General features: G+C 35.6%; 1 protein-coding gene across 2 annotated transcripts in view; it reads right to left on the reverse strand.

Moving 5' to 3' along the window:
• Nucleotides 1–25,253, reverse strand: part of ATP9B (ATPase phospholipid transporting 9B (putative)) — a 155,126-nt gene that overhangs the window by 39,646 nt on the left and 90,227 nt on the right. For both annotated transcript variants that reach the window (XM_068200836.1, XM_068200828.1), the window contains exon 12: nucleotides 10,210–10,370. In XM_068200836.1, coding sequence (XP_068056937.1) covers nucleotides 10,210–10,370 — 161 coding nt within the window. The remainder of the gene's footprint in view (nucleotides 1–10,209; nucleotides 10,371–25,253) is intronic.

The raw sequence follows: 25,253 nt of genomic DNA on the forward strand, positions 1-25,253 counted from the left end.
AAGGCATGTGTTGATTTCTCTTGACTCTGCTCTAACAGAAATACTGAAAACATAGGTAGGACAGTAGCTACGTGAACTACTGAGGTCACTTGGTCTGTTCAGCCTGGAGAAGGGGAGACTGAGGGGAGACCTCATCATAGTCTATAATTTGCTCATAGGGGAAGAGGAGGGGCAAACACTGATCTCTTCTCTGTGATGACCAGTGACAGGACCTGAGATAATGGCCTGATTTGTGTAAGGGGATGTTTGAATATTAGAAAAAGGCTCTTCACCCAAAGGATGGTTGGGCACTGGCACAGGCTCTCCAAGGAAGCTGTCACAGCACCAAGCCTGACAGAGTTCAAGGTGTGTTTGAACAATGCTCTCAGGCACATGGTGTGACGCGAGGATGGTCCTGTGCAGGACCAGAAAATGGATTCGATGATCCTTATGAGTCCCTTCCAATTCAGCATATTCTGTGATTTTGCAAACTATTTGTACTAAGTTGCCAACACAAGAATCCCAAGTTAAGCAACAGGTTTACAGTAATGTAACTCTTAGAATTGTTCAAAGGTACATATCAAGGTCAAAATACTGCTAATGCACTTTGTAAGAGTCCTGGTATCATCCTGACTTAACTGCATAACAAAAAAACCAGCTACCAGGAGTTTTCATCTGTCCTCTTGGAATCACAGCAACATATTGTGAACTACCTGAGGTAACAGTGAAGGGAACAGTGAGTCACAATCTGCACTATCCCATATAGAAGAGATGCATTTAATTAGAATTGTGAGAGGATCTGGAATTTTGACACACACTGAAAAAAAGTTTATTCTACATCCCCTACCTCCTGAATATGTGCAGCAGAAGACAAAACATGTTGCAGCAGAAAAGAAACATACATTTTAGATACAAGATTTACCATTTAGGATGGTATTTTATGCTTTAACTACATCTTATTTTCCCATCAAAATCGTCATAATTTGAAAATTACTCTTCTCTGTGGTGATATACCCCAATTAGTCCTGCAGTTTCCCTGACATTTCCCTAATTTCATCTGTCCTCAGACATGCAAATATATGTAAAAAAAGGACAGACAACAGAAGGTGGACTCTACAGATTCTTTGTACTGAAAATGCTACAATATAGTGAGAAAAATACTGTAAGTAACTTGCCTCACACTGGTTAACTACAGTTATACCCTTTCTTACTCAATCCGGAGCCAGTACTGTGCAAATTGCATTCTTATTATGCTTGTCTGTTAACTTTCAGAGTGAATATAAAGACCAAAGCAACACACCTCACATTGAAACCAAAGGAACAGCAAAAGATTTACTCATCTTAGGGATGTGAACCTGCTAGTTAGCCAGCCAAGTACAAAGGATGCCGTCTAACTTGACAAGAGAAACACAAGCACACATAGTTTATTTCAAAAACAGATAGACATTTGCTCTAGCCAGGAGCAAGTGGATTAACTGAATGATGAAAGCCGCTCACCATCCCACTTTAAAGAGGCATTTAGGCTATCTACCAAGACAGAAGTTCTGAGATGGACACTATTTAAGCACTCAGTCTCAGGTACATGACACACACACAGAGACATCTACATGGCTGCTCTACCAATGGAGCTCTGTGGCTGTTCAGATATGATAAACTGCTTCAGTAAGATAAAATCAGAAAAGTCTCTCAAAGCTGAAGTGCAGCAGGCATCTTTACTTGCACCTTTTATAAGCATTTGTATCCCTTGGTTTTGATGTTCTAAACACTCTATACATTTAACTATAATTGAATATATTTTAAAGGTAAGAAAAAAAGAGAAAAGAAAATAAGACTCCAACTTCTCTTGATGAGCAGTGAGGAGAAATCCATATTTCAAAGCATTATGGCATTTTAGGAATTACTGTAGCTTTCCAGCATGCACTGCTAAGTAGAACAGAAAGTACCCCCTTTATGCTGATGGACCTAGTAGCTAGCACTGCTGGTCTATAGAAAAATTATGTCTCCCCAATGACTAGGACAGTCCAAGACAGCTTTCTGGCACACAGAAAGATATCGGGTATATGCTTGAATTGTTAAGATGAATAAAGAATTAAACAGGAATAAAAATGAGTGCCATAGATTAATTTTTAGTATTAATTCTAGAATTTGCACACTGTATCCTTCTCTGACTTCCTTCACTTCATGCTTTTTGTCTTAGAGGAAATTTTTATCTTTGAAATCCTTGTAGCTATTGCTTAGCACACTATGGAAACAGATGCAATACTAAAAATGCTGATGGCCTATTAATAGTGAATTTGCTTTTGAAACTAGAAGCCTCTCCAACAGAGCTTCACAGGAATGGATAAAAATACTTCACTGAAATGTCCAAGAATTTTTACATAATAAAACAAGGAGACACTAAGCTTACTCAAAATAAAGCTACTTTCAGTGTCTGATAATATTAGCTATCATTTCTGATAATTTCTTTGCAGACTTTAGGAAACCTCATTATATAACCAAAATATTTTAAATTCACCAGTTTTCAAATCATTCTCAATTTAATTCAATTAAACAAAGTCCAAAAACATCAGTTATTCATGAAAACACACAGAACAGCATCCAATGTAGCATTAGCAACTGTTGCATTAGTAACACTAATTTTTAGCAAACCAATTAACATGCAATATTTAGGCAGAGTATGTTAATATAGGAATTTGAAGTTTACCCTAGAGCAGGCAATCTTAAGGCAATTTTTATCCAGCTTGGGGATTTATTCCATTAAGAGCCAGAGTTTCTCTTCAATTCAGCTTCAGAACAAATAAATAACACAACATTTCAAAATCCACACTGCATTTAACTAAATGTTAAAAATGAATAGTTCTGCTCTTATTCCCTCAAAAACAACACCAGTGTTTTAGATTAAACGCTCCTATTTACAGGACTTCTAAATTTCTTTTTTGTTTTTTTTTTTTCACAAATTGTAATGATGCAAGGTCCCCTTCTAAAGGTGTCTGATTGGGTTGTTTTTTTGTTTGTTTTTTTTTTTTTTTGTCAAAAGGACAAATTTGCCAATAAGCAAGGGCCTTCAATGAGAAAGTTTGGCATATACGTTTAGAAACTCCAGTAACATTCTACCATTCATGACTCAGTGAAAAGCAATCAAGACCTTAAGAAGTTAGCAAGGACAATTTTGTGAACAAAGCAATATTGTGTCAAATAAAATTTAAGTATGATTTTGACTTAAAATTAGATGGTAGGTTTTTTCCTAACTTCCTGAGCAGTTCTGTATATGTAAAAGTTTTGTAACCAAAACACCAGAGCGCTGCCAAAACTCCAGATACAGTATGAGTACCCAAAGTGATATCTACTTTTTAAAATAAATGAAGTAATTGAGATGCAGTCTTATTTTCAGGACTTCATTCTCTGTGAAAATGAAACTGAAGGTGATATTTGGGTCCCATTATTACCCAAAACTGTACTGAATCCCCAATGGCTACATCCCCTAACCTTCTTAACATATCCCTACCTGAAACAGCCATAAACTATACACTGATATATGCATTATTCAAAATGTAGAAAAAAATTGAATAGTTTTTAAATTACTGGTCAAGAAACAACTAAAAATATTTTCAATTCAACATGCCTGGAAAGTTAAATCTTCACAGAAACTGATTTTTTGGAGTCTAGTAACTGATATTAACTGGCATAAAAGAAATAAAAATAGAACAAAACAGAAGTTACTTCATTTAAGCACAGTATTATATAAAGATCTAAGCAAATGAAAATCAACCTATAGGTCATCCTTTAATTTCTCCATCTCTTGTATTTTATTTGACAAGGAAATGGGAATATAATATTCCTTTGTGCTTTGTCCACTATATGTATATTTTTATTTAGCTTTTTTTGCTATCTGTTTGGCACTCCCAAGAAGAGCCTCACAACTGTGTTTCTGTTTGCTTCATAACTGGTCTCACTACTTCTCTTGCACTAATTTTTCTAAATTTTGTCTATTATGTGAGCATATAAAAGAAAATTAAGGAAAGTACACATAGCATTTTGCATGAAACCCTGGGAGCGAGTGCAACTTTAAAAGAGAACTCAACGCCACACATTTACGATTAAATACTTGTGGCAAAAAATGTGTATCAACTCTGTATTGCTATAGCAACTGTGATACATGCATTTTTTCAAAGGCCAAATGCAACTCAGATACAGATAATTACTTGTTGTAACACAGATATAACTTAAACATCCAGGAGGAAATCTAGGGAATAATTAATTTAAAAAAAATTATCTGTGAATTTCTTACAGGCTTAAATCACAGAAGAATGCAAAAAAAAAAAAAAAAAAAAAAAGACCCACATGTCAAACAAGCACCTTTGCTTGAGAGATGTAGCATGTGCAGATCAGAATGACAGTGATCGTTTCCTATGAAAAATGTTTCTTTGATATTGTCACACTTATCAACTCAGATGCTGTCCTTCATTAGGCCTCTTATACCAACGTGACAATATTCATATTGGAGGTCCAATACAAATATTTAAAATATGTTTGATTTTTTTTTTTTTAATAGTCTACACAAATTCGATATTACTTGCTGTAAAACCAGAAAAAAAAAAAAAAAACTAGGAGCAAATAGGCAATGTTGCCAGATTTGAAAGGAGGAAGATTTACTACAATAGATCAGTTAAAAAAATAACTTCTTTTTTAGACTGATTGTGCTCAGTATTGAGGCCAGCCCTGTTTTATAGATATCTGTAATAATGATCTGGACAGGGGGATCTAGCTCCTCCTGAGTAAGTTTGTGGAGGACACCAAGCTGGGTGGGAGTGTTGATCCACTGGAGGGAAGGAAGGACCTACAGAGAGGGGTTTGGACAGGCTGCGTCAATGGGCAGAGGCCAATTGTATGAGGGTCAGCAAAACCAAATGCCATGTCCTGCCCTTGGGCCACAACAAACCCAGGCAGCTCCACAGGCTGGGGCCAGACTGGCTAGAAAGCTGCCCAGCAGAATAGGACCTAGGGGTGCTGGTTGGCTGTTGTTGAACCTGAGCCAGCAGTGCCCAGGGGGCCAAGAAGGCCAATAGTCCTGGCCTGTATCAGTAATAGTGTGGCCAGCAGGACCAGGGCAGCAATTGGCCCTGTACCTGGCACTGATAGGGCCACACCTCAAGTCCTGTCTTCTGCTTTGAGCCCCTCACTAAAAGAATGACACTGAAGTGCTAGAGTGTGTCCAGAGAACAGCAACAAAGGTGGGGAAGGGTCTGGAGCATAAGTCCTATGAGGAGTAGTTGAGGGAGCTGGGGGTGTTTAGCCTGGAGAAAAGGAGGCTCAGGGCTGCCTGAAAGGAGGGTGTAGCCAGGTGGGGGTCAGTCTCAAGAGGAAACAGCATCAAGTCACACCAGGGGAACTCAAGATTGGATATTAGGAAACATTTCCTCACTAGAACTGTTGCCAAGCATTGGAACTAGCTGTCTAGGGAAGTGGTAGTGTCTAGATCGCTGGAGGTATTTTAAAAGAACCACAGATCGGACTAACTAGCACTTAGGGAAATGTTTTAGTGCTGGATTGGCAGCACTGGATTAATAGTTGGACTTGATGATCTTAAAAATCTCCTTTAATCTAAATAACTTTTTGATTCTCTGTTTTTTCTATGTAGCATGAATATCAGACATTTTAAGAGAAGCACAAAGCTAGCTCAGACAGTAGTACAGCACCACACTAGACAGTGTAAGACAGTCTTAGCACAGGAGAGACTCACTTTAACTTCTGCTGCAAAATTAATTAGTAAAATGCCATGAAGCATAATGTTTTTCAGTCTCTATAGAGATTGCATTATATGGCATTAAAGCACAATACACTAAATGTGTATTAAATCACTTGCTTAAGCCACTTCATAAGCAGCTCTTTAGCTCTTCCACATTGAAACCTTTGCATCATATATCTAATATATACTCTGTCTCTCTGTGTGAGATATCATATACTGATACTCTTACATCTATAGATTATACAGATTAGAGCGTCAACACAGCAGAAACTACAGCATGACTGAAAGCAGCATAGCTGCTTGCTGCTGTTAGACACTTGGCATAGGTGTGATTTCCCTGAATCTCAAGAAAACACAGAAATTCATATCTCTATGATCTGGGATTTGAGGGGCTATTAATGAATTTCAGACATAAGACCTCCTAGCAGTGTTTTCCTCACTGCCCCTGAAAACAGACTGAGATAATTTGAAGGAGTTAAGTCCTTCTCTTAAAGACCCTAAAAAAAACCCAGCCAGAAACCATGTAGTGCCCCAAAACTTTACTACTTAAGTGCAAGGCAGCTCCTTCCAGTCATTTGGGACAGCTTCTTTTGGCAGAACAGCTCAGTGACAAGGAGCGTTGGGGTGTACAAAGGTAAGGACAAGAGATATTTCAGCTTCTGTTCACACTAAAACTAAAGGATCCTTCTAAAATGATGGCTGATTAAGCCCCTGTCAATCCAGCTTTAAACTGCTATTAGATATAGAGCTTGGGTGACACATGTTTTTAACAGATCCCCAGTCAATATCTTATAATTTTATGGTAAATCCTCTACAGTTGTTAACAGCTAAGCAGAAGCACATACAGCTACAAGACTCACACATCTGTATGTGTGAGGCAGCAATTTCACCAAACATTGTTTGGCTAATTATCTTGAAAAACTTTCCTGGCTACCTTATTTATTTATTTATTTAAAACAAAACCCAAACATACAGAAGACCTTAACACAAAGTGCAACTCACTTTGTCTTTCAAGGTGGTGAAGAAGACTGGACAATGAGTTAACAAAGTCCACTGGCGATGGAGGGGATCCAGTTTGTGGGGCAGTGCCATCACTAAGTCTTTTCTTTGGCTGGGCTTTCTGAACCATTTGCTACGATATCTCAAGTGAGCTGATAAAGACATGTTAGTACTCAAGGCTGGGGAAAAAAACAGAATAATTTTGTGATAAGGCTCTCTAACAGCCTTAACATCTTTCCTACACCCATATACACAAACATCAGAATTTTCATGACAATAGTAGTTGGTATTTTGCATCCTATACTGATTAAAACCTCTTCTATTCTCTTGCACTTAAAATTCAAAAATCTTCCCCCACCCCAGCTGCTCTGACCCTTGTCATTCAGAAAACAGACAATCCAAAAATACAAGTTGTTCAACAAAAGCACCTTATTAAAAAAGTAAAGGTGCCATCACAGACTTAAGAACTTCCACATTGGTATCACAAAGAGCATCAGCATGGACATACTTGAGGACACATGCTCCCTGCTAGCTTGCTATGTGACAACTGCACTAGGTGCTACAGACTAGTTGGCTAGAGCCAACTAGAAAAAAGCATAAAAATTCTAAGGAACATGGAAAAACTCAGATAATGGGTGAAGATAATCACAGAGAAATTTACTTTGTTTTGAACAGAATGTCAAGGACTTGCTTTATATCCTCTTTCCCTGATAAATCTTAAGAAATTAAAATAGCTTGACTTCTTAGGGCAGCAGATTGCCTATGGAGGCTCCCTGAGCTATGATTTCTCCATATGGAAAAAGAAAACATCAGTGACATCAACACTTTAAGGGCCAAATGTTTCTGGGGCTGTGGGGCTGTTCAAAACATTTTGTGCCTAATGACTCTAACTTACAAACAATTTAGAGATGGACTAAGCTTTTGATATCTGTTTATTACTAGTTTTTCTCCATTTTTCTTGATTCCTTGTACACCACAGAATGTGTGCAATGTTGGAAGCTGATTTTTTGGAGGTGAGGGGTGGGTAAGTGTTGCTTATTGGGGTGGTTTTTATTTTGCTGTGCTGTTGGGGTTTTTTTTACAGTTGTTTTATGTTTATACTTAAGTCTTACATGCCCCACACTAATACCTCGCACAAAGTGAAGCAATACTTTGCTCGGTCTAGACAAGTATTTAGGATGCAGCTGAAACACAGGGAACCAGCTTCTTTCTGAAGCACATGACAAGTTCTTCTTCCTATTAATTATAGGAGAGGCTGCACAGAGATCAGTTAAACTCTACTAGCTCTATCATCATCTTCCTGATGATCTTCACCAAAAACATCTAGCCATGAAAAGCTATTTTTATTGCATACCTAGAAGTTCCCTTGCTCTGCAAACCAAAAGCCAAACAGAACTGCAAAAAAGCTCCACAATTAGAAACTTCCTGAATTCTCTAAAACTATCAAGCAACGCATTTCATGTGTGCCTGAGTCCAGATATGCTTTGCCTCTATCAGTGAATCCTAATCTCTGACGTTTCATTTACATCTGTAATTTCATTATTTCCCCCACATAGCTATTTTAAAAATAATGGGAAGATATAACACCTGGTGCTTCAATGTAATTTGTTTTGCAATTTTCATCTTTGAGAGTTTACATGCAAAATACAGTCTAAAATTTAAGTCATTCCCATGCTTAACATACAGAAGAGAGGATGGGAAGTGTAGTCAAATTTGAGCACCAGCATAATTGTGTTGTTCATCTTGCTGACAGTGTGGGAAGCAACCCTGTATTTATGAAGATCCGGGTTGAAGAAGATTTGGTAGAGAAACAGATAAATCTCTAGGGAGGAAAGCATTCTGTGATAAATTCCTGTCTGATGAACTAAACCAACCATATTCCCTAATATTTTTAGTTTTTATATTATCTCTCACAAACAATTGTAAATTAGATTAGATGCATGCTAGAAATTATTTTTGGAGAAAAACTATTCCACAAGTCCACTAAAGAACTATTACCTTGAAAATGAGCTGCTCAGTGAACGTTTCTACAATGGCATCTGTTGAGCTTTCAATATAGAGTAAAATTTACTTACTACACCTCTGTGGCCCTAATCCTCTTGCATCCAGTAACAAAGACATTAAAATGGTTAAAGGTTATCCTTTAGTTAGAAGTGATCCTTTATATCCTTAGCTCTTTTTTCCCCTCCCCTGGAGGTTTTAAAGGGCATCTCTGAGTAAAACATAGACTTAACCATTTGAATGGAGGCCTTTTTGCCTCTTCACATGGATAAATTGTTTAATACTCAGTAACTGAGTGTGTAGGGGGGGATGGCAACATAATTGAACAGCATCATTCAAGCAGTAAAGGAGTTATGACAGCAACAGTGTTTAGAAAGATATCCCAAAATTGTGGTTCCAGCTGATTTGCCAGAACCTCATCCTTCAACTTCCCACAGAATCAGTTTCTCTTGCAACACAAAAGTACTATAAAAATAAAGTCCATTAAGTTATAAAATGTTAAGACTGAGGCTATGTATCAAATATGATACAATTTCCTTAACACAGACATGTACTTTAAAAATGTGATCACAGTAACATGTAAGTAATGTAAGCTTAGAATAAAAGGCCTAATGAAATCCTCCTGTTATTTTTCTTTTATTTACTACGTGAACTTAAATATTGTGTGCATGCCTGAGGGGACAGGTCTTAAATCTAGCTACAGTTTAGATGCTTCTAACTTTGGCTGATCACTGGGCTTACTGAATGATGTATCTAAACTGAACAGTTGTAAAGAGGATCTAAAATTAACAATTACCTTAATCTAAACACTAAGTATTTTAACAGGAAAAAGTATTTCGATTTTGCAAAGGCAATACCTATGCAAAGAAAATAATTCAGCTCAGAGGCAGTGTTCTCATTTCTGTGTCCACAGAAGACTTGATTACACACATGGATATTTTTTCGTGTTCCAGTTTATCTGCAATTTGAATATACAGTACTCATGCTTAATGAATTAATTAATTCAGGGCAAGTCTCTACTTGGTTACACGTTAAAACTCCTCTCATTGTAAAAGAGCACTTGCATTATTCAGCCGTCCAATTTAAATTAATCATTACTGGGGTAAAATATCTGTGTTTTAACCAGAGAAATTTAACATTTTTAGTATTTAAAGCATTAAAATTAAAATTCCACAATGCATCTAGCAGTTCATTCAACTGCACGTTTCCTTTCTCATATACCTTGTATCCTTATTAATACATTTATGCTAGCAAAGGATTAGATATCCTGATAACTCCAGCAAGATGAACATTATACAAAAAAAATACAACAGTATTGCTTTCTGTATAGTGATCCTTCAAGAATCAGCAGATTTGCTGGCACCTTCTCCTTCAGCTTCTTGATAAGATCAATTTCCTTTGCAATGAGAAGCAAGTATAAATTTCAAGAAAGCCACATACAGTGAAATTATGCAACTGTATTTTGCTTTAATTCTTATACATACCTGATTGGGATGATATAGGAAAACAGGAGGAGGAACCGGAAAAGGTTGCGATACCATGGGCCTACAAATCCTTGCAAAGTTACCATAACAACTGATAGTGCAACTAAAGCCAAAAACAGGGCTTTGGTCAGTTGATTTAGCTCCAGGTCCAGCAAGCCAACCTGGAGGAAGAAAAAGAAATCAAGTTAGTCACTAGTTTTTCTTAAATGTATGCTTCTGCAGTGCAAACAATTAATGATTGTTTGCTTTGGTTATTCCTACCTATTAAAAATCTATGCACTTAACAATTAACATGCATATAACAATTAACTGAACTTTGATCATTGCATTGATTGTTATTCCTATTGCTTGCACACAAAAGATTTTCCCTGGTTTTGTGGCAATAACAATTCCCAGAAACAATGTGAATTGTCCCAGACAAGCCTTCAAGTTTGACACATCCCTTCTCCTTTCCTTGTTCTAGGACAGGAACACAGAAGAGCAAGGAGAAAGGATAATTACAGATGAACAAATGAGCAGGGACAATTTTCTTCTGTCATGCATGCAGCAAAAATACTGGCATGGTGTATTATATTTGTAGGAAGCTCATTGACTGCTAGAAGATCAAATACTTGTTAGATTCGAGAACCAAGAGGCACAAGTCGCAGTGCACCTGTCACACGAATAAGAAGTCACAGGCTTCTTATTCGTGTGACAAGTGCACTGCGACTTGTCACTATGCTCTCATTCCACTCTGTAAATCTGAACCTATGCCATAGAAATGACTTTTAATTGTATAAAGCTTTCACTTATCCAATATAATAATAAAAACATCAAGTGGAATATCCATTTTCAAATCAATATAGTGAAACAGAGCTTCAGCTTCACATGAATAAAAAGGTATTTGATTTAGAAACATTTTAAGTAAAACATTAGGAGAAGCTATCTTTCATCCACTGTTTCTCATGAAAAAATATGTTTAAGCTATGTAGCTAAGACTCTCACCATTTCAATAATGTATGATGTAAGCTAGGGTATTCATACTACACTTTTCGGGATGGTCTAGTAGTCAGTAAAATATGTGGGAAAATTATGTCAGGAAGAGTTTCCTAGGCCACATCACAGATGCCCCTTTTATCTCCAAGTCTTGCCAGTAAGACCAGTAAAACATAACACTTCCTTAGATAACAAACAGTCTGCAAAAGAAGCACTTTAAATATAGTTCTTAAAAATTCCAGCAATCTTGCTTACGCATAGGCTGTCCCTTCCCTAGAGAACCAGGCAGCTGAAGACCACAGTGGCTGATTTATCAGCTGCATTTAAAAAGCAGCACAACGAGGACAAATATCTTGCAATTTCCGCTGCTTCAACTACTACATAGTTTATGCTTGAATTATTGAGAAAAATAGGTTTTTGGATTAAAATGAAGAAAAATGAAGCCAGGGAAGTAGAGCATGTTTCAAAGCCCAGATCTTTTTGCATTGACAAAGGCAGCCTAAGTTTCAGGCCTCGCTGAGGATCAGATGAAGTCATTATTCATTCAGTCAGGGAAAAAAGACTCAATTACCTCAACCTAAAGATGCTATCAATGAATGCAAAGTGCATATTTTACTCTATTCATCCAAATCCCATTAAAAAGTGAAAGGAATGATTTAATCTGGCCTTCTAGAGTTGGTCTTTTTTTGTAATAAAATAAAGAATCACTGTCTTGCAATATGCATAACTACCACCTCACACTTTTTTTTCCCCTGCATCATGGTAGTGAAAGCCTATCTCTCCCCTCTCCATCCCCCATAAAAAACCCCACCCCAGAACAGAAATGAATAAAGAGCTTCTTTGGAAAGAACGCCACTTTTAGGGCAGAAACATTAAATTTAGTCCATTGCACACTGACATGTAGCTAACTCAAAGCATTAATACCTTTCTAATTTATGAAGACAGATGTGAGTTTAAGTTTGGGACACAATAAAAATGTGTTTGGAGAGGTATTATGACAATAAAAGTTGATGCTGAAAAACTTTTCACACTATGAATCTTTTGCTCAAGAACTCTTGATTTACTACTAATAATGCCATTCTTTTTTATATAGATCATACTATTTGCCATAGTAAATTTTAATATTTTTATTTACTACAGTAAGTGAGGGCAATTTCAAAATTCTACTTAAGAAGGCACACAAAAAAGTAAGTTTGAATTGAAATGCATTCTCCATTTCTCAAAAACTAGCTACTCCAATGTACTAAAAGATACTTAATTAGTTTAATTCTGTGCCTTTCCACATAAAAAATTTCTGCAGTCAACTAATGAAACACCGTTGAACTATCCAGATAAATTTCACGTAGAAATTCACTAACATTCTCTAAAATTCATTTGAATATTGGAAAAGTGGATAAACTCCATTTTAACTAGACTGTGATTTTATCAAAGCATTTGTAAAATATGCCATCTTACGAAAGCTATTTCTTTTCTTTGGAAAATAGTAACTGGAATAACTATGAAAATAATAGAAATAGATTAATTAAGAATTGGAGTAGTTTTCCATGTTTATTGGTATTTCCCATATTACTAAAACAATTTTTCTTCTACTTGTCATAATATTTGTTCTATTTGAAACAACAAAATTAAACACACCACTAGAAATTTTAATCTCCAAGGGAAAATTTGGATGTAATGTCTAAGAAAACCACAATAGTTTTGCAAAGGGGCTGCTCTATAATAATGAAAATGAACACAATAATTGCCTGTATAATTTAAAATGCTACTAATAGCAACAACCACAAATCCATTTAGCTCCTCTTTAATTTATGCACACAGTTTTAAATAGTTAATGGTTTTCAATAAAGTAATGGCTTATACCATCAATTGTCTGTTTGCATGGTAAATAAGCTGACAAGTTTTTCAAATATTTTGTATTTGAATGAGGGAATGATTCAATGATTCTACACTTTACATTTTGGGCCACAAGGTATAATTCATTATCTTATAAGAAAAATCTTAATTTAATTAAAAAGCTGAAAATAACAAGAACTTTTCCAGTTACTGAAATACATCTGAACAACAATATTGCTGTTCCTGACCTAGATGCTTAACTTTTAGGAAAGATTATCTTCTGAAGTTATGATTGTAGCAATAGAACAATTCTTTTAGCACTATAAAATATATATTACTTTCAAAATAAGAACTTTTAACATGCTAGAATACTGAAATGTAAAATTTGATAAATGCTATAAAATCACAAAGATTTCTCAAAATGGTCTAGTGCAGCCATTTTTTATTCAATTACAGTTTAAAGTGCATTAGAAATAATTGCTCACGAATAGCCTTTAACTGCCCTACTTTAATACTATTGAAGCATTAAGGCACAGTCTTAGGACAGACTTCCCCCTACAACCACATTCCTTCACAAAGGTAATTATATTTCAGTAATCGGCCTGGTTCTGCACTGCCAATCACTACATTGACTACAATGAAATTTCATGGTATGCATGTTTGAGAGGGACTTGGGTTTCAACTTGCATGATAAACACAAACAATTTCTTTCCTATTCTCAATACATATTCTGAAATTAATTTATTAAGCCTTGAATACCAGTATAGTATATGTTTCCATTAATTGTAGCCTACACTTAGATGTAAAAGGTATGTGACAATAAATATTTAAAAATACTAAAATTCAAATAATACACCTTTCAGCTGCAGGGTGACAAAACCAAGGTTTGCTTAACAAAAACGATTAGTAGCATTCCATCATTTATAAAAAAAATTATATAGATTATACTATACAGTCAGCTGCATTTATCCAAACCCCCATGACTTTCTTCAATAATCTGTTAAACCCTCCCTCTATAGTCCCTAGAAATAACAGGTTACTAATTTGTGTTTAAAGGCTAAATAAAGTGACACATCCTTATCTATCTACCTTAATCTTTGACACTAAAACCACAAAGAGCAACTTTGGAATCTGTAAATGTTTCTTCTTTCTTAGGTCTCCTAATTTGCATGATTCAAAGTCTTGACAGCTCAGCAATCCAGGTAATCACATTAAGATAATATAACTATGAATCAAAACAAGTAAATTCAGGTTTAGCAAGCATCTTGCCTTAATTCCCTCTACTTATGCAATGGTCTGCACAAATATGTTTCTCTACAAAACTGACCTGATTAATGCCAAACCTACCAAATCTTGCATACAGTATGGTACACTGTTTAATCACTATCTTTCTCATTCTTTTAATCAGTAGATTCAAAGGTGGGAAAAGCAAAGAAAATACAAAAATATCTACAGCAACCATTTTGTAAAAAGTCACCGGTCCTCGCTTTTTCTGATATCAATTTTCAGACATGGTCTCATCACAGGTTTAGCTGCAAGAGCAACAATGAAACCTTGAAAATATTTTCTGAAGCACTAAAAACCTTTTACAAGTTTTATTCATTTTAGAATTGAGCAATAATGCAGGGGGGACTGGTCTACTTAAGTTCATAAAAATGAAATAAACTTTACTTATTCAGTCCACTCCATTTGATTTATGATAAGTAATTACCATAAAATAGTTCATTTGATTCCAGTAATGTTTTTTGTCTTACCTTTGGCAAAAAAAAAAAAAAAAAAAAAATCCTTCATAAAAAATATCCAACATGCAACCAAACCTTCGACCAAACTGAAATATTTGGTATCATGTTAATACTGCAGTTTTATGGAACCAAATTATGTCATTTCTACACTGATTTCAACAAATAATTTCATATATTTAGTGTTAATTGTTTCCCCAAAGAAACAAATTACAATTACTTCTCTGTATTCTTACATAAATCAGTCCAACTCCAGCGCATAGGCATTGAAAATAGCAGAAATTTTACAAGTCAAGAAGAAATACAGTTCATTGTCCAATGAAAGAGAAGCTAAAGTACATTTTGGTAGTGTTTTGATGCATATTCAAAACCAGAGGTTTAACTGCTCTTAAAAACAGAATACTATTATTATGTTTTGAAATTACCCTTCTGACTTGCCTGGCTTTACTTTAACACACTATTCATAAATGAATATTTATGTGTTTTGAAATAAAATAATCACTTTGAAAGTAGAATTCCCTTGTACAAATAGAAATATCGATAATTCTAAAAGAAAAAGAGGACTCACACAATTCTTTCTCTCTCTGCCACATTTATTAATTCATTTTATATTATTGCCTTTTCCATACTCAACATCATCTGAGTCTGGATACTCAAATTGAAGCTCGAGAATCCTCTCCAGGATTTTAGAGATGCTTAGCTCTCTCTAGGCGTCTACTGCAATAAAAACTGTAAGTGAGCTATTTCCACAGCTGCACTTCGGTAGGGCTCAATTGTTTGAAGTAAGGCACTCGTTTTGTCGAATGCTAGTCACAGATTTCATAACCTTCCTAAGTGTGTCTTCTTTTTCAGTTGTATCCTGGTTTACCTGAATGCCAACGATTTAGTCTTTTTGTAGTAAAACATACTGTTTCAAATGATCGCAATGACAGAAATTGAACACGACTCATTCTCAATATCCTTCTGACCATAAATCTGTCTTTCATTACCATTTTTGAGGTTTGGTAACCTACAGTACTGTCTTTAAATATTCTTCAGTCTGATGTTTGTTCTTCGATTGAGTCTTTACGTAGAGCAACGAAGCCAAGCCGTGGATACTTGGCTTTTGCTCCGGTCTGCCCGAAGGCGGAAGTGGAGGCTGGGGCGGGCAGCGCTGCCATGCGCGCTTTGGTCAGCAGAGGGCGCCCGCGCCCGTCTGTGCCGCACGGCGCCTCCCCCGGCACCCGCCGCGTTCGGCGAGAAACGCTCGGAGTCAATTACTCGGCTTTGACACTTCAGATTGTGCACTCAGATTGTTCTATTTCCTCTTAGCGAAACGCTACACTTCGTACACCTTTACACAGTCACAGTCTGACACTTTGAGGCAGCAGTAGTCAGATGCTGTGCGACCATATGTTCTCCGACTTCGCTACGTATTTGTCACGAACGCGAATGATTAGAACGTTACAGAGCACGTTAAGATATCGAAAAGGTTAACAGCCCCTTGAATTCCGGTATCCATACAGTGACTGTGCTGCATTACATACTGTCCCCCTATTAAAAGCTACCAGTTGAAAACATTTTCTCAAGACCACCCATCAATTTAGAATAATTGCTTCAGTAATCTAAGATAACCAGTCATACTGGAAACTTCAATAACTTTCACACAGTGAAACTCTAATTAATCAGTTTTTTTTTTTTTTTTTCAATTAAAACAAAATCTAGATACACAGCACAGAAGATATTTAGAGTTTCTAAGCACTTGAAATCCTCCTTATATCTGATCAATATTGCTAAGACATGGAATTCTCAGGGGTGGGGGAAGAGCAGGATTTAAAGGTGCTTGATTTTACACTTATTTTTATCTTCAGATTATATTTCATATGTACCGTTTACATCTTCAGATTCATATTTCATATGTACCTTTTACATGTGCTTGTTATATCTTCTTTAAGCTCAGTCATCATCAGCTTCAACTCAAGACTTTTCTACAGATGCTGTCATGTAATCAGGTCTTTCAAGGGTCAGAATACAGAATAAGCAGCTTTACACACCATGCACTATTATTAAAATGGAGCTGGCATTTTTTCAAATCTGAATAGCTTAAAAAAACATTATTTACTTTCTCACAGATTAAGATAATTAGCAGTACCAAAATAACTGCAAAATTAGCACAGGGAAAACTGGTTCCAAAACTTTATTGTGTAAAATTTGCATATATAAAAATAAATAAATGCAAAAAATTGAGATAAAAAAAATAAATAGCTCAGTAACAGATACTACTTTCTTCATGAAAAAACAATTACAAAAGGGACCTAACAAATTGACAACAACAGCTAACTCTTTCATCTGCATAAATTTTGGGAATAGTAATATATCTACACTTCAGACCATGCGGCTGACTGGTCTAAATAACTTTTTCAAATAGAAAACTGCACAAATGTAGTATTTTCATAGTAGGGATTGAATCTGTGGGTTTTACATATGACACAGTATGTTTAATAATATTTCATAAATGATATGAAAAAAAACCTTACAGCTTTTTCAAAGACATCTTTGAAATTGAATACCAGAAAATGTGTAACTACAGAAAACCAACATTTCCTTACTCCACATTCAAAATAAGGTGTTAGTAACTCATATCCTCATAGACTATCTAGATTAAGCTATTAGCAGAGATTATTACATTTTGTAAAGAGTTTAATCTCACACAAGGCTGGGGTAAGAGAGGTCAGAGCTAAGGTTATCAAAACACATGTCAATTTTTCCATTAAGAATATAATTAAATAAATGAAGCCAAGAACCCAGAAAGTCTAAGCTTATTTTAAAATTTCACAATTGCATTTTATCGTAAACTGAAAGTAAGCTTAAAGACAGTTGAAAGGATATGTTTTCCTTCCATCTTACTCGAGTTTAAATTCAGAGGTGCATTTTTAAAATTTCTTTCTAGGTAAATTACATACATTTTATTTTATTACACCTTGTTATTTTAAGTTAATGAAATTTGGAAAAAAAACTTCAATGAGAAACTCTGATATATTAAGTTGGTGCTTATGCCACAAACTAGATGGAAATCAGAGCTGCAACATTTCTTCATGGAAATGTAAATGAAGGAATACAGTTGATACAACACACATTATTAAAGTGACTGAGGAAACTTTCAGAAGACGGATTAGCCAATAAATGCAAAAGAATGAATAAAAATTATTGAATGAATAATTAAAATTAGCAGTATGCAGTGTTTCATTAATTGGTGGAACATTTCTACAACCTCCCTCCTCCTCTGCTGTGTATAGTCTATGGCCATCATTAAACCTGTCTCAGCACAGGTCCAGATACAAACACAACCATCCAGGTATTTTTGCACAGGAAATCAGGTTAAAAAAATGAACAGCCACACAACACAAAGCACCTGAAAGTTTGTTTCAAAGCTTTAAATCTGAATCCTATTAATAACGAATTAGAATGTATATTTACATATAATAATATTCAAGAATAAATGGGAAAACATGTGAGAAAGGAACTGAGAATGAGCATTTTGACTGCATCGAACTTTTGTCTCTGCCCTAGATATTCCTGAGTATAAAATCCTGTTAGCCTACAAACTGAAAAGAAATGTTTCAAAAAAGCCTGAGATACGTATTGAAATAAAAACTTGGTTTTATTTTTACTTCAAAATTAGACAGGAGCTTGAAAGCTGCTCCATACAGTGGAAAATCAGCAGTAGTCTCCTAAAAGATTAATTAAATGTCTGAATATACAGAAAAAATGCCCAAAAAAGGGGAGTGAGCCTTCTTCAAGTCACCCAAAATAAATCCAGAGCAAATGCCCACAACCATTTAAGGCACAGAAAAAGCAAATCTAAGTGAAGACTTCTAGATAAGATTTGACATACAACTTCTTTCTAATATTATGTAAAAACATCAATTTTCAGACTCTAATATCTAGTAGAAATTATGACCTGAGCTCTAGAATTTGTAGCTCAACTTTAATGCACTGATGTGTTTACAAATAAAACTGTCCTTCTGAAACAAATATTAAACTTTTAAAATGAGGAATATTAACAAAAAGGTTTTTAGGATACTTCCTAATTTTTTTCTTTATACAGTTACACGTCATTAATAATCTATATAATGTCTGTGTTACTAGTGCCTCCTGTCCTAAAATAAACACAAAATATGTTTCAAGACAATTAACAGAATGTGTTGCTTTGAAATTATTCTTGGGATTATACAAACAAATAAGGTTCTAGAATAATATTTTCCAAAAGGTTTTCCAGAGAGATCAGAAGTATTTAATTGACCTTCTGGACAGATATACAAAAGAACTCTAAATATGTACAAATGCATATACATATTTTTGTACTTAATTCCAAATCTGTTTTTACCCATAGAGAGATTAATATTTCAAAAATTCTACTTTTCTAAGATTTAAGATCTGAATTTCATTATCACAATTCAGCAATCAAGTGGTGTGTGTGTGCATGTGTGCAGCATGGTGGTTTTATTAAACAAAGCTTCATCTGAACAACAAAACTTAATTTTATAACATCACTACATTTTTGAGGTTTCTTATATCATCAAATTTATCAGCTAAAATAGCTTTATTTCTATTAAGCAAGTAACAACAACAAAAAATCTTACCATAAAAGTCAACTTCTTCTTTTAGTGTTTCTATTCTTAAAGACATTTTATGAACCACTTCATACTCAATCGTTTGCAAGCAATCCCAACAGTTGGGAATTGTGTGAAACGTTGCACAGATTGACAGATGAAGTGAAAAAGTCTGTATTAATTTTCCAAATAAAGAAATGCACTGAGTGGTATTTCACTATGATTATACTCCAAAGTACCAATTAGAACGCATATCAGAAACTAGAGCAAGTTGACACTCTACAATAAAGCAAATAATTTCCAGTTGGAGGGGCAGAAAATGTTAATATGCAATGTTCAAGGCTACAAGAATCTTTGTAAAAGGAAGTAGCTAATAAGGTTTAATGATGCATGTCAGGAAGCCACAGTATGTAGGGAAACACAGCTGGCTTCATTTTGTAAACTATTTGATATACACATCTTTCTAGTTCACGATTATCAGCTGTGCAAGTGCCACAGGGGACAGTTTAGCCTTCAGATCAGGATATTCTTCTTGTTCTCTAAATTACAAGTAAAATACATTAATATAATATGGTGCTGTAGGCTAGTGTCCTGACTAAAGCTTATCAGCTTACAAAAAAGATTAAAGGACTCTTCTGTAAGATTCAGTTTGAACAATCTCAGCAGAATAAACAGGCTGAAGAATACTGAAATAATAAATATATTTATAATACAAATCTACACACATTTTTGAATGTAAGATTAAACTCTGAAAGTTACTAAAATAAACATGAAATGCCATTTATATTAATTCACGCCATTTCATGAGGCATGTACTTCTTTTATTATTAAATTAATATTAATAAAGAAATCATGGGTATTATGGATAGATTGCAGCTATACAAAGCAGTATGCCTCCTGCTTTACTGCACTACAAGTTGCTCAGTGACTGCAAAATGCAGGTGACAGCAATTAGCAGCAGATGATAGAAGCACTTTGAATTTGTACCAGATGGTAGCTAAGGGTCATTGGAAGCTAGCAGACCTTCCACAAGGAAAGTGTTGTGCAGTACAACTATAAAACAATTCAGTACTTAGAAATAAATTATTCAGGTTCTCAAAGAAAATTGGAAGGTCAAAATAGAATATAGAATATTATGCAAGGCATGAAAAGCTCACCTAGTGCTTACAGAATTAAATACATTTAAAAGTAAAACAGTGCAAACAGAGCATATCTTAACCTCACAATGGGGAGAGTCATTACAAAACTAGTAGGAACATCAGCTAATGTATCTGCTAAACAATGGAAACCTGTGTCCCAAAGGAGGGATTACATAAATACACTTTTTCTTCAGTGCAAGAGTAAGATACTGACTGAATACATGCTTCAATGCAAGAGGAAAAAAAGGTGAGAGGAAGATTCATACATGGAATACAACACTTTAATAATGGGTACCCCTCCACACTTCTGCCAGTGCCCTCGAAAGTACTGTTTCACAGCTCAGACACAATTAGGTGTATCTCATTTGCAAAAATTGATTCCCATAACCTCCAAATTTATAAATACACACAAATTCGCTTCAAACTTTTTTAGCTGCAAATCGAGAGTGAGATCCCCTTCTATGGAGCAAATCCCTGCACTAAGTACTGCATAAAGTACCTCAACAAGCCAAGGAAAGACAAATTGATTTGAGTGCAAAGGAGAAAGTAATGATACAGTAACTGCTGAAACAAAAACCCAAAAGTGAGAATAAGAGGTGGACATACAGCCAGAGAACCTTTGGGAATTTCAAAAATATGCATAGATAAGGTCAGTGAAATGGCTACTCAGCTGCTTATGGGGAATCTCTTCCCGTGCGTAAAACTGTTACAACATCAACCCTGCAGTTGAAGCCACCAATTTGATAGCAGAGCAGATTAAAGATACATGAGTTGTGATGAAAGTAGCTTTAAAAGGAAGGTGACAGGACTGGATAGGCTAAGGAGGAAGGAACCCATGGAAAGATGCAGGTAAGAGCTGAAGAGGTGTACCAGGATCATGATCTTTTATCATTGCAAAATGAGTGCACAATAACCAAGTCAGCATTTTTCAAGGTAAACAAATTGTGACAGATTATTATTTTATAATTTCATGTGATCAAAGACTTAAACTTTCTTCTTCACAAATGTACTACCTTGTCAGAGAAAAAACATGCACGTGTAAGATATGTAAAGGGAAGGGAGGGAGGAGGGAAGGAAGGGAGGGAGGGAGGGAGGGAGGGAGGGAGGAAGGAAGGAAAGGGTAGGTGGAGCTAGTAAAAGTATTAGACAGACCAGAGTAACAGGGTGGAGAAGCAGAAAAGGCAAGGGGGAAGGTAGTCAGATGAAAGATATATTGAATACAAAGCAGAGGACTGGTGCTGGCTGAATCTATTCCAGAGACCATATATATAGTAGGGAGTCACAACAAACTGAATAAAAAAGTTTTTTAACAGTTCTTTCAAAAACGCAAAATAAACAACTGTCCAACCACTGTCAAACTTAGACTAGAAAAAGAGTTTACGTGATAGGCAGAACAAAAAAAAAAAAAAAAAAAAAGCCTATCCCTCAAACCCAGTAGGCATCAATAAGGATCTTATTTTCTTTCTAGAGCTGAGTCACAAGTCACCTATTTTTGCTTTTATAAAACAAAACATTTGAGTGGATTCCTTGGAGACTATGAGATTAAGAAAAGATTCCACAATGTGTCCAAATCATAAAAGAAATGAAACAATGCTGTTTTGTATAAACAGTATTTTGAGATACATTCCAAAAGATATAATGGGAAGGAAATGAGCTTTAAGAATATGAAGAGCAATCCACTCTTTACAAATTAATCCACAATCTAAACCATATTATTTTCATCTGGTACAAGCTGGAATGCTGATTTTAATGCTCACTGTATCCACAGGCTTGCTCTCTGAACTGAGGTAAAAAAGAAGGGCAAAGACTATTTGTTAAGAATACAACAAGCTTGTTACGTCAAGTGTCAAACAGAACTCAGTAAATTATCTTAGTTATGATCACTATGTTCAGCCTACACCAAAACAAATACTGTGTCCTGATATGGAGGGAACTTTCCTTTCCCTCTAGATATCCATCACTGTAGACTAACATTTCAAGTCACATGAATCATGATGGTTTCTGAGCCTCCAGTAATTAGAGAAAGGCATGAGACTTCAGCTGCATGAATTAGGGAGTCACAAAAATTAAAAGATGTTTTTTTAATACTTGCTCTACGCAAAGAGAAGGCTATCCAATAATAACAGTAAACAATAATTAATGCTTGTAAGCATCCAAATAGAAGTTTTGAAAATTGGATGAGCATCTGTTCTAAGAATGCTCTGCAGGTCTTAAACGTCCTAGTTTCTGACATTTGGGACATCCCTCCTTCCTAATAATTGTAAAAAATAATAATCAATATACTTTCAACTTACCCATCACTAAAACTAATATCTCTATTCTTTCTTATTGAGTTCCTTTCCATATTGGAAAAAAAAAAAACAAACTTATTCAGAAAAATATGAAAACAATTGCAGAAATAATGAAAATTATGCAAAAAACATTATATATTTTCCTAATAACAACTAGATTTCATAAGGACCTTAGGCACACCTGACTTTCTACACAGTTGCAGCATCAAGTTTTTGGAACTATACATCAAAGAAATGTGTTTGCATGGATCTTAACTAAGGAAAAAATAATTCCAAAAATAAGGTTTCAGATTTCCAATAAAATACACATAATAATTAAAAAAAAAAAAAAACACAAAAAAACTGCTGACTGTGGTACACTGTTCTTATTAACAAACACTCAGTGCACAGAACACAACCCTAATGTAGGAAAATGCACAGCAGCCTCCTTCCACAACATCAGTATTTTGGTTGCCACCACTTTGGCTCATGCACAGCCAGCACGGCCTTGCAGGTAGAGCCCTCTGAACGTGGTGCAGTTCTAAGCCGTGGGATGAGGTTTCAAGTACCCTCTGAGAGGCCATGCCCTTTGCCCCTACCCTCTCATCTCCCAGCAGCTGCATTTTGCCAAGGGCATGATTACATTCTGAATGGCAACAAAGCCATAAGGAGCGATGTAAAGGTAAAAAGCAAACTCCCTCAGCTGATCAGCAGCAGTGGAGGCAGCAGCTGAGAGGAAATAGCCATCAGAGTCTGCCTCTTTGAGAGCTTACTGGGATATTCCACACAAGCCAAATGTGCAGGCAATCTCCCTTTTGCACTGTCTCCTGTAGAATGACAACATTTCAAATGATTTCTTTATTTTACCATAAATCATTAATTTTAGCTTAGATTGCCCCAGGTAAAATACATATAATTTCTGTTGAATAAGCTAAATAGCAGCCTGTTGCTATTCCACAACTTGATCCATTTTAAGAATTGTTCTGACTATTTGTGAGGTTAATCCATTTTAATAGATTAATAGAGTACTTCAGAAATGGTACAGTTCACCATTCCAATGGAGTACTCCACCATGGTATACTTCACACTTCCTTAAACACCAGTGTAAAATGACATTGAAGTACTGAGACAAATTCTAACCTACACATGTTCTAAAAATACTAAGATAACAAAATCCAAGACCTTTTTAATGGGAGTCTCTGAAATGGCAGGTCAGAGATCACAGAATATCAAGTAACATTCTTGATGAGAATCACAAGAATTTAGGACTCCAAGTTAGACATGGCTTGTGGCCTGTCATTAACATTCTGGTACATATCAATTTTTAGCCTTCTACAGCCTTGTCATAGGGAATAAATTTAACGCTTTAGGAATTTTACAGCTGTGAATAAATTACGTGGCTTTGCAAAACCAGTGGGAGAGTTTAGCATGAATTCTAAAATACACAGTAAACTCAGATATTTACCAAGAGTACAGTGAGAATTCTCTCTCACTACTGAGGAGCCATTCCCTTGCTTGTTCTGTATATTGTTGTATAGCAATGATTTTGTTTAGAACTTCACTCTATATTGTTGCCTTTGCTTTGCAGTAGGATTGTAAACAGAAAGTGGCACCAACTGAAAAAGGACACTGATTCAACATCTCCAAGCAGCAGTACCACAATACAGCACAGCTAACCTCTTCAGCCTGGTCCTTGAGCAGCATTCAGGCTGAGTGCCTCAGGCAGGACACAGCGAAATACACAACTTACATGCAGCCAGAAAAGACCTATCACATGCCTTGGTATATCAATTGCATGATATGCTTAATTGTTGGTTTCAGAACAAATAAGAAGTTATGGCATAGGTTATTCTGTAACTTTAACTTGTGAATTTATAGCAGGCCATATAATGGAACAACTTCTCTAGCTTGGGGATAAAACAGCGAAGCAGATAAGCAAGTGATCTAATTTTTTAAGATGCCAAAGAAAATACATGAGGATGAATTTTAAGGCTACAGACATCATGTACACACAAACCCATACACATTATGTGTACACAAACCCGAAATTAATAGATTCTGAAACCTAAGAGTACTGTAAAACATTCAACCAGGTTGGATGAAAAATGAAGTTGCATACCTTAAACTGACCACTCTCAGTTCCTGTTTCTTTTGTGGCTCTTCTGGTTTCCTCCCACCCCACCTCCTTTATCTCTTGTGCTTCCATTTGTATAGTACTACCATTTTATTTCTTTTGAGAACAACGTAAAGAAGAAGAGAATAAAAATACATACACCACTAATTGAAAAGCATTGCCAATGGGGATAAAAGTGCCCCACCAAGTCTCTGAAAAGAAGCAGCATGCTGTAAATAAAATACATGAGTGTACAAAACCCCCCAGCACAACAGACTGCATCAAGCGATTTTGTCTACATATACACTCAAGGAAATCAATCAAGACTTCCAGTCTTATTGTTTTCTTATTGTCTTAAAATCATGGTATAAATCTAGCATTCT

Source organism: Anomalospiza imberbis, chromosome 1, assembly GCF_031753505.1.
Source record: "Anomalospiza imberbis isolate Cuckoo-Finch-1a 21T00152 chromosome 1, ASM3175350v1, whole genome shotgun sequence".
NCBI classification, from domain to species: domain Eukaryota; kingdom Metazoa; phylum Chordata; class Aves; order Passeriformes; family Viduidae; genus Anomalospiza; species Anomalospiza imberbis.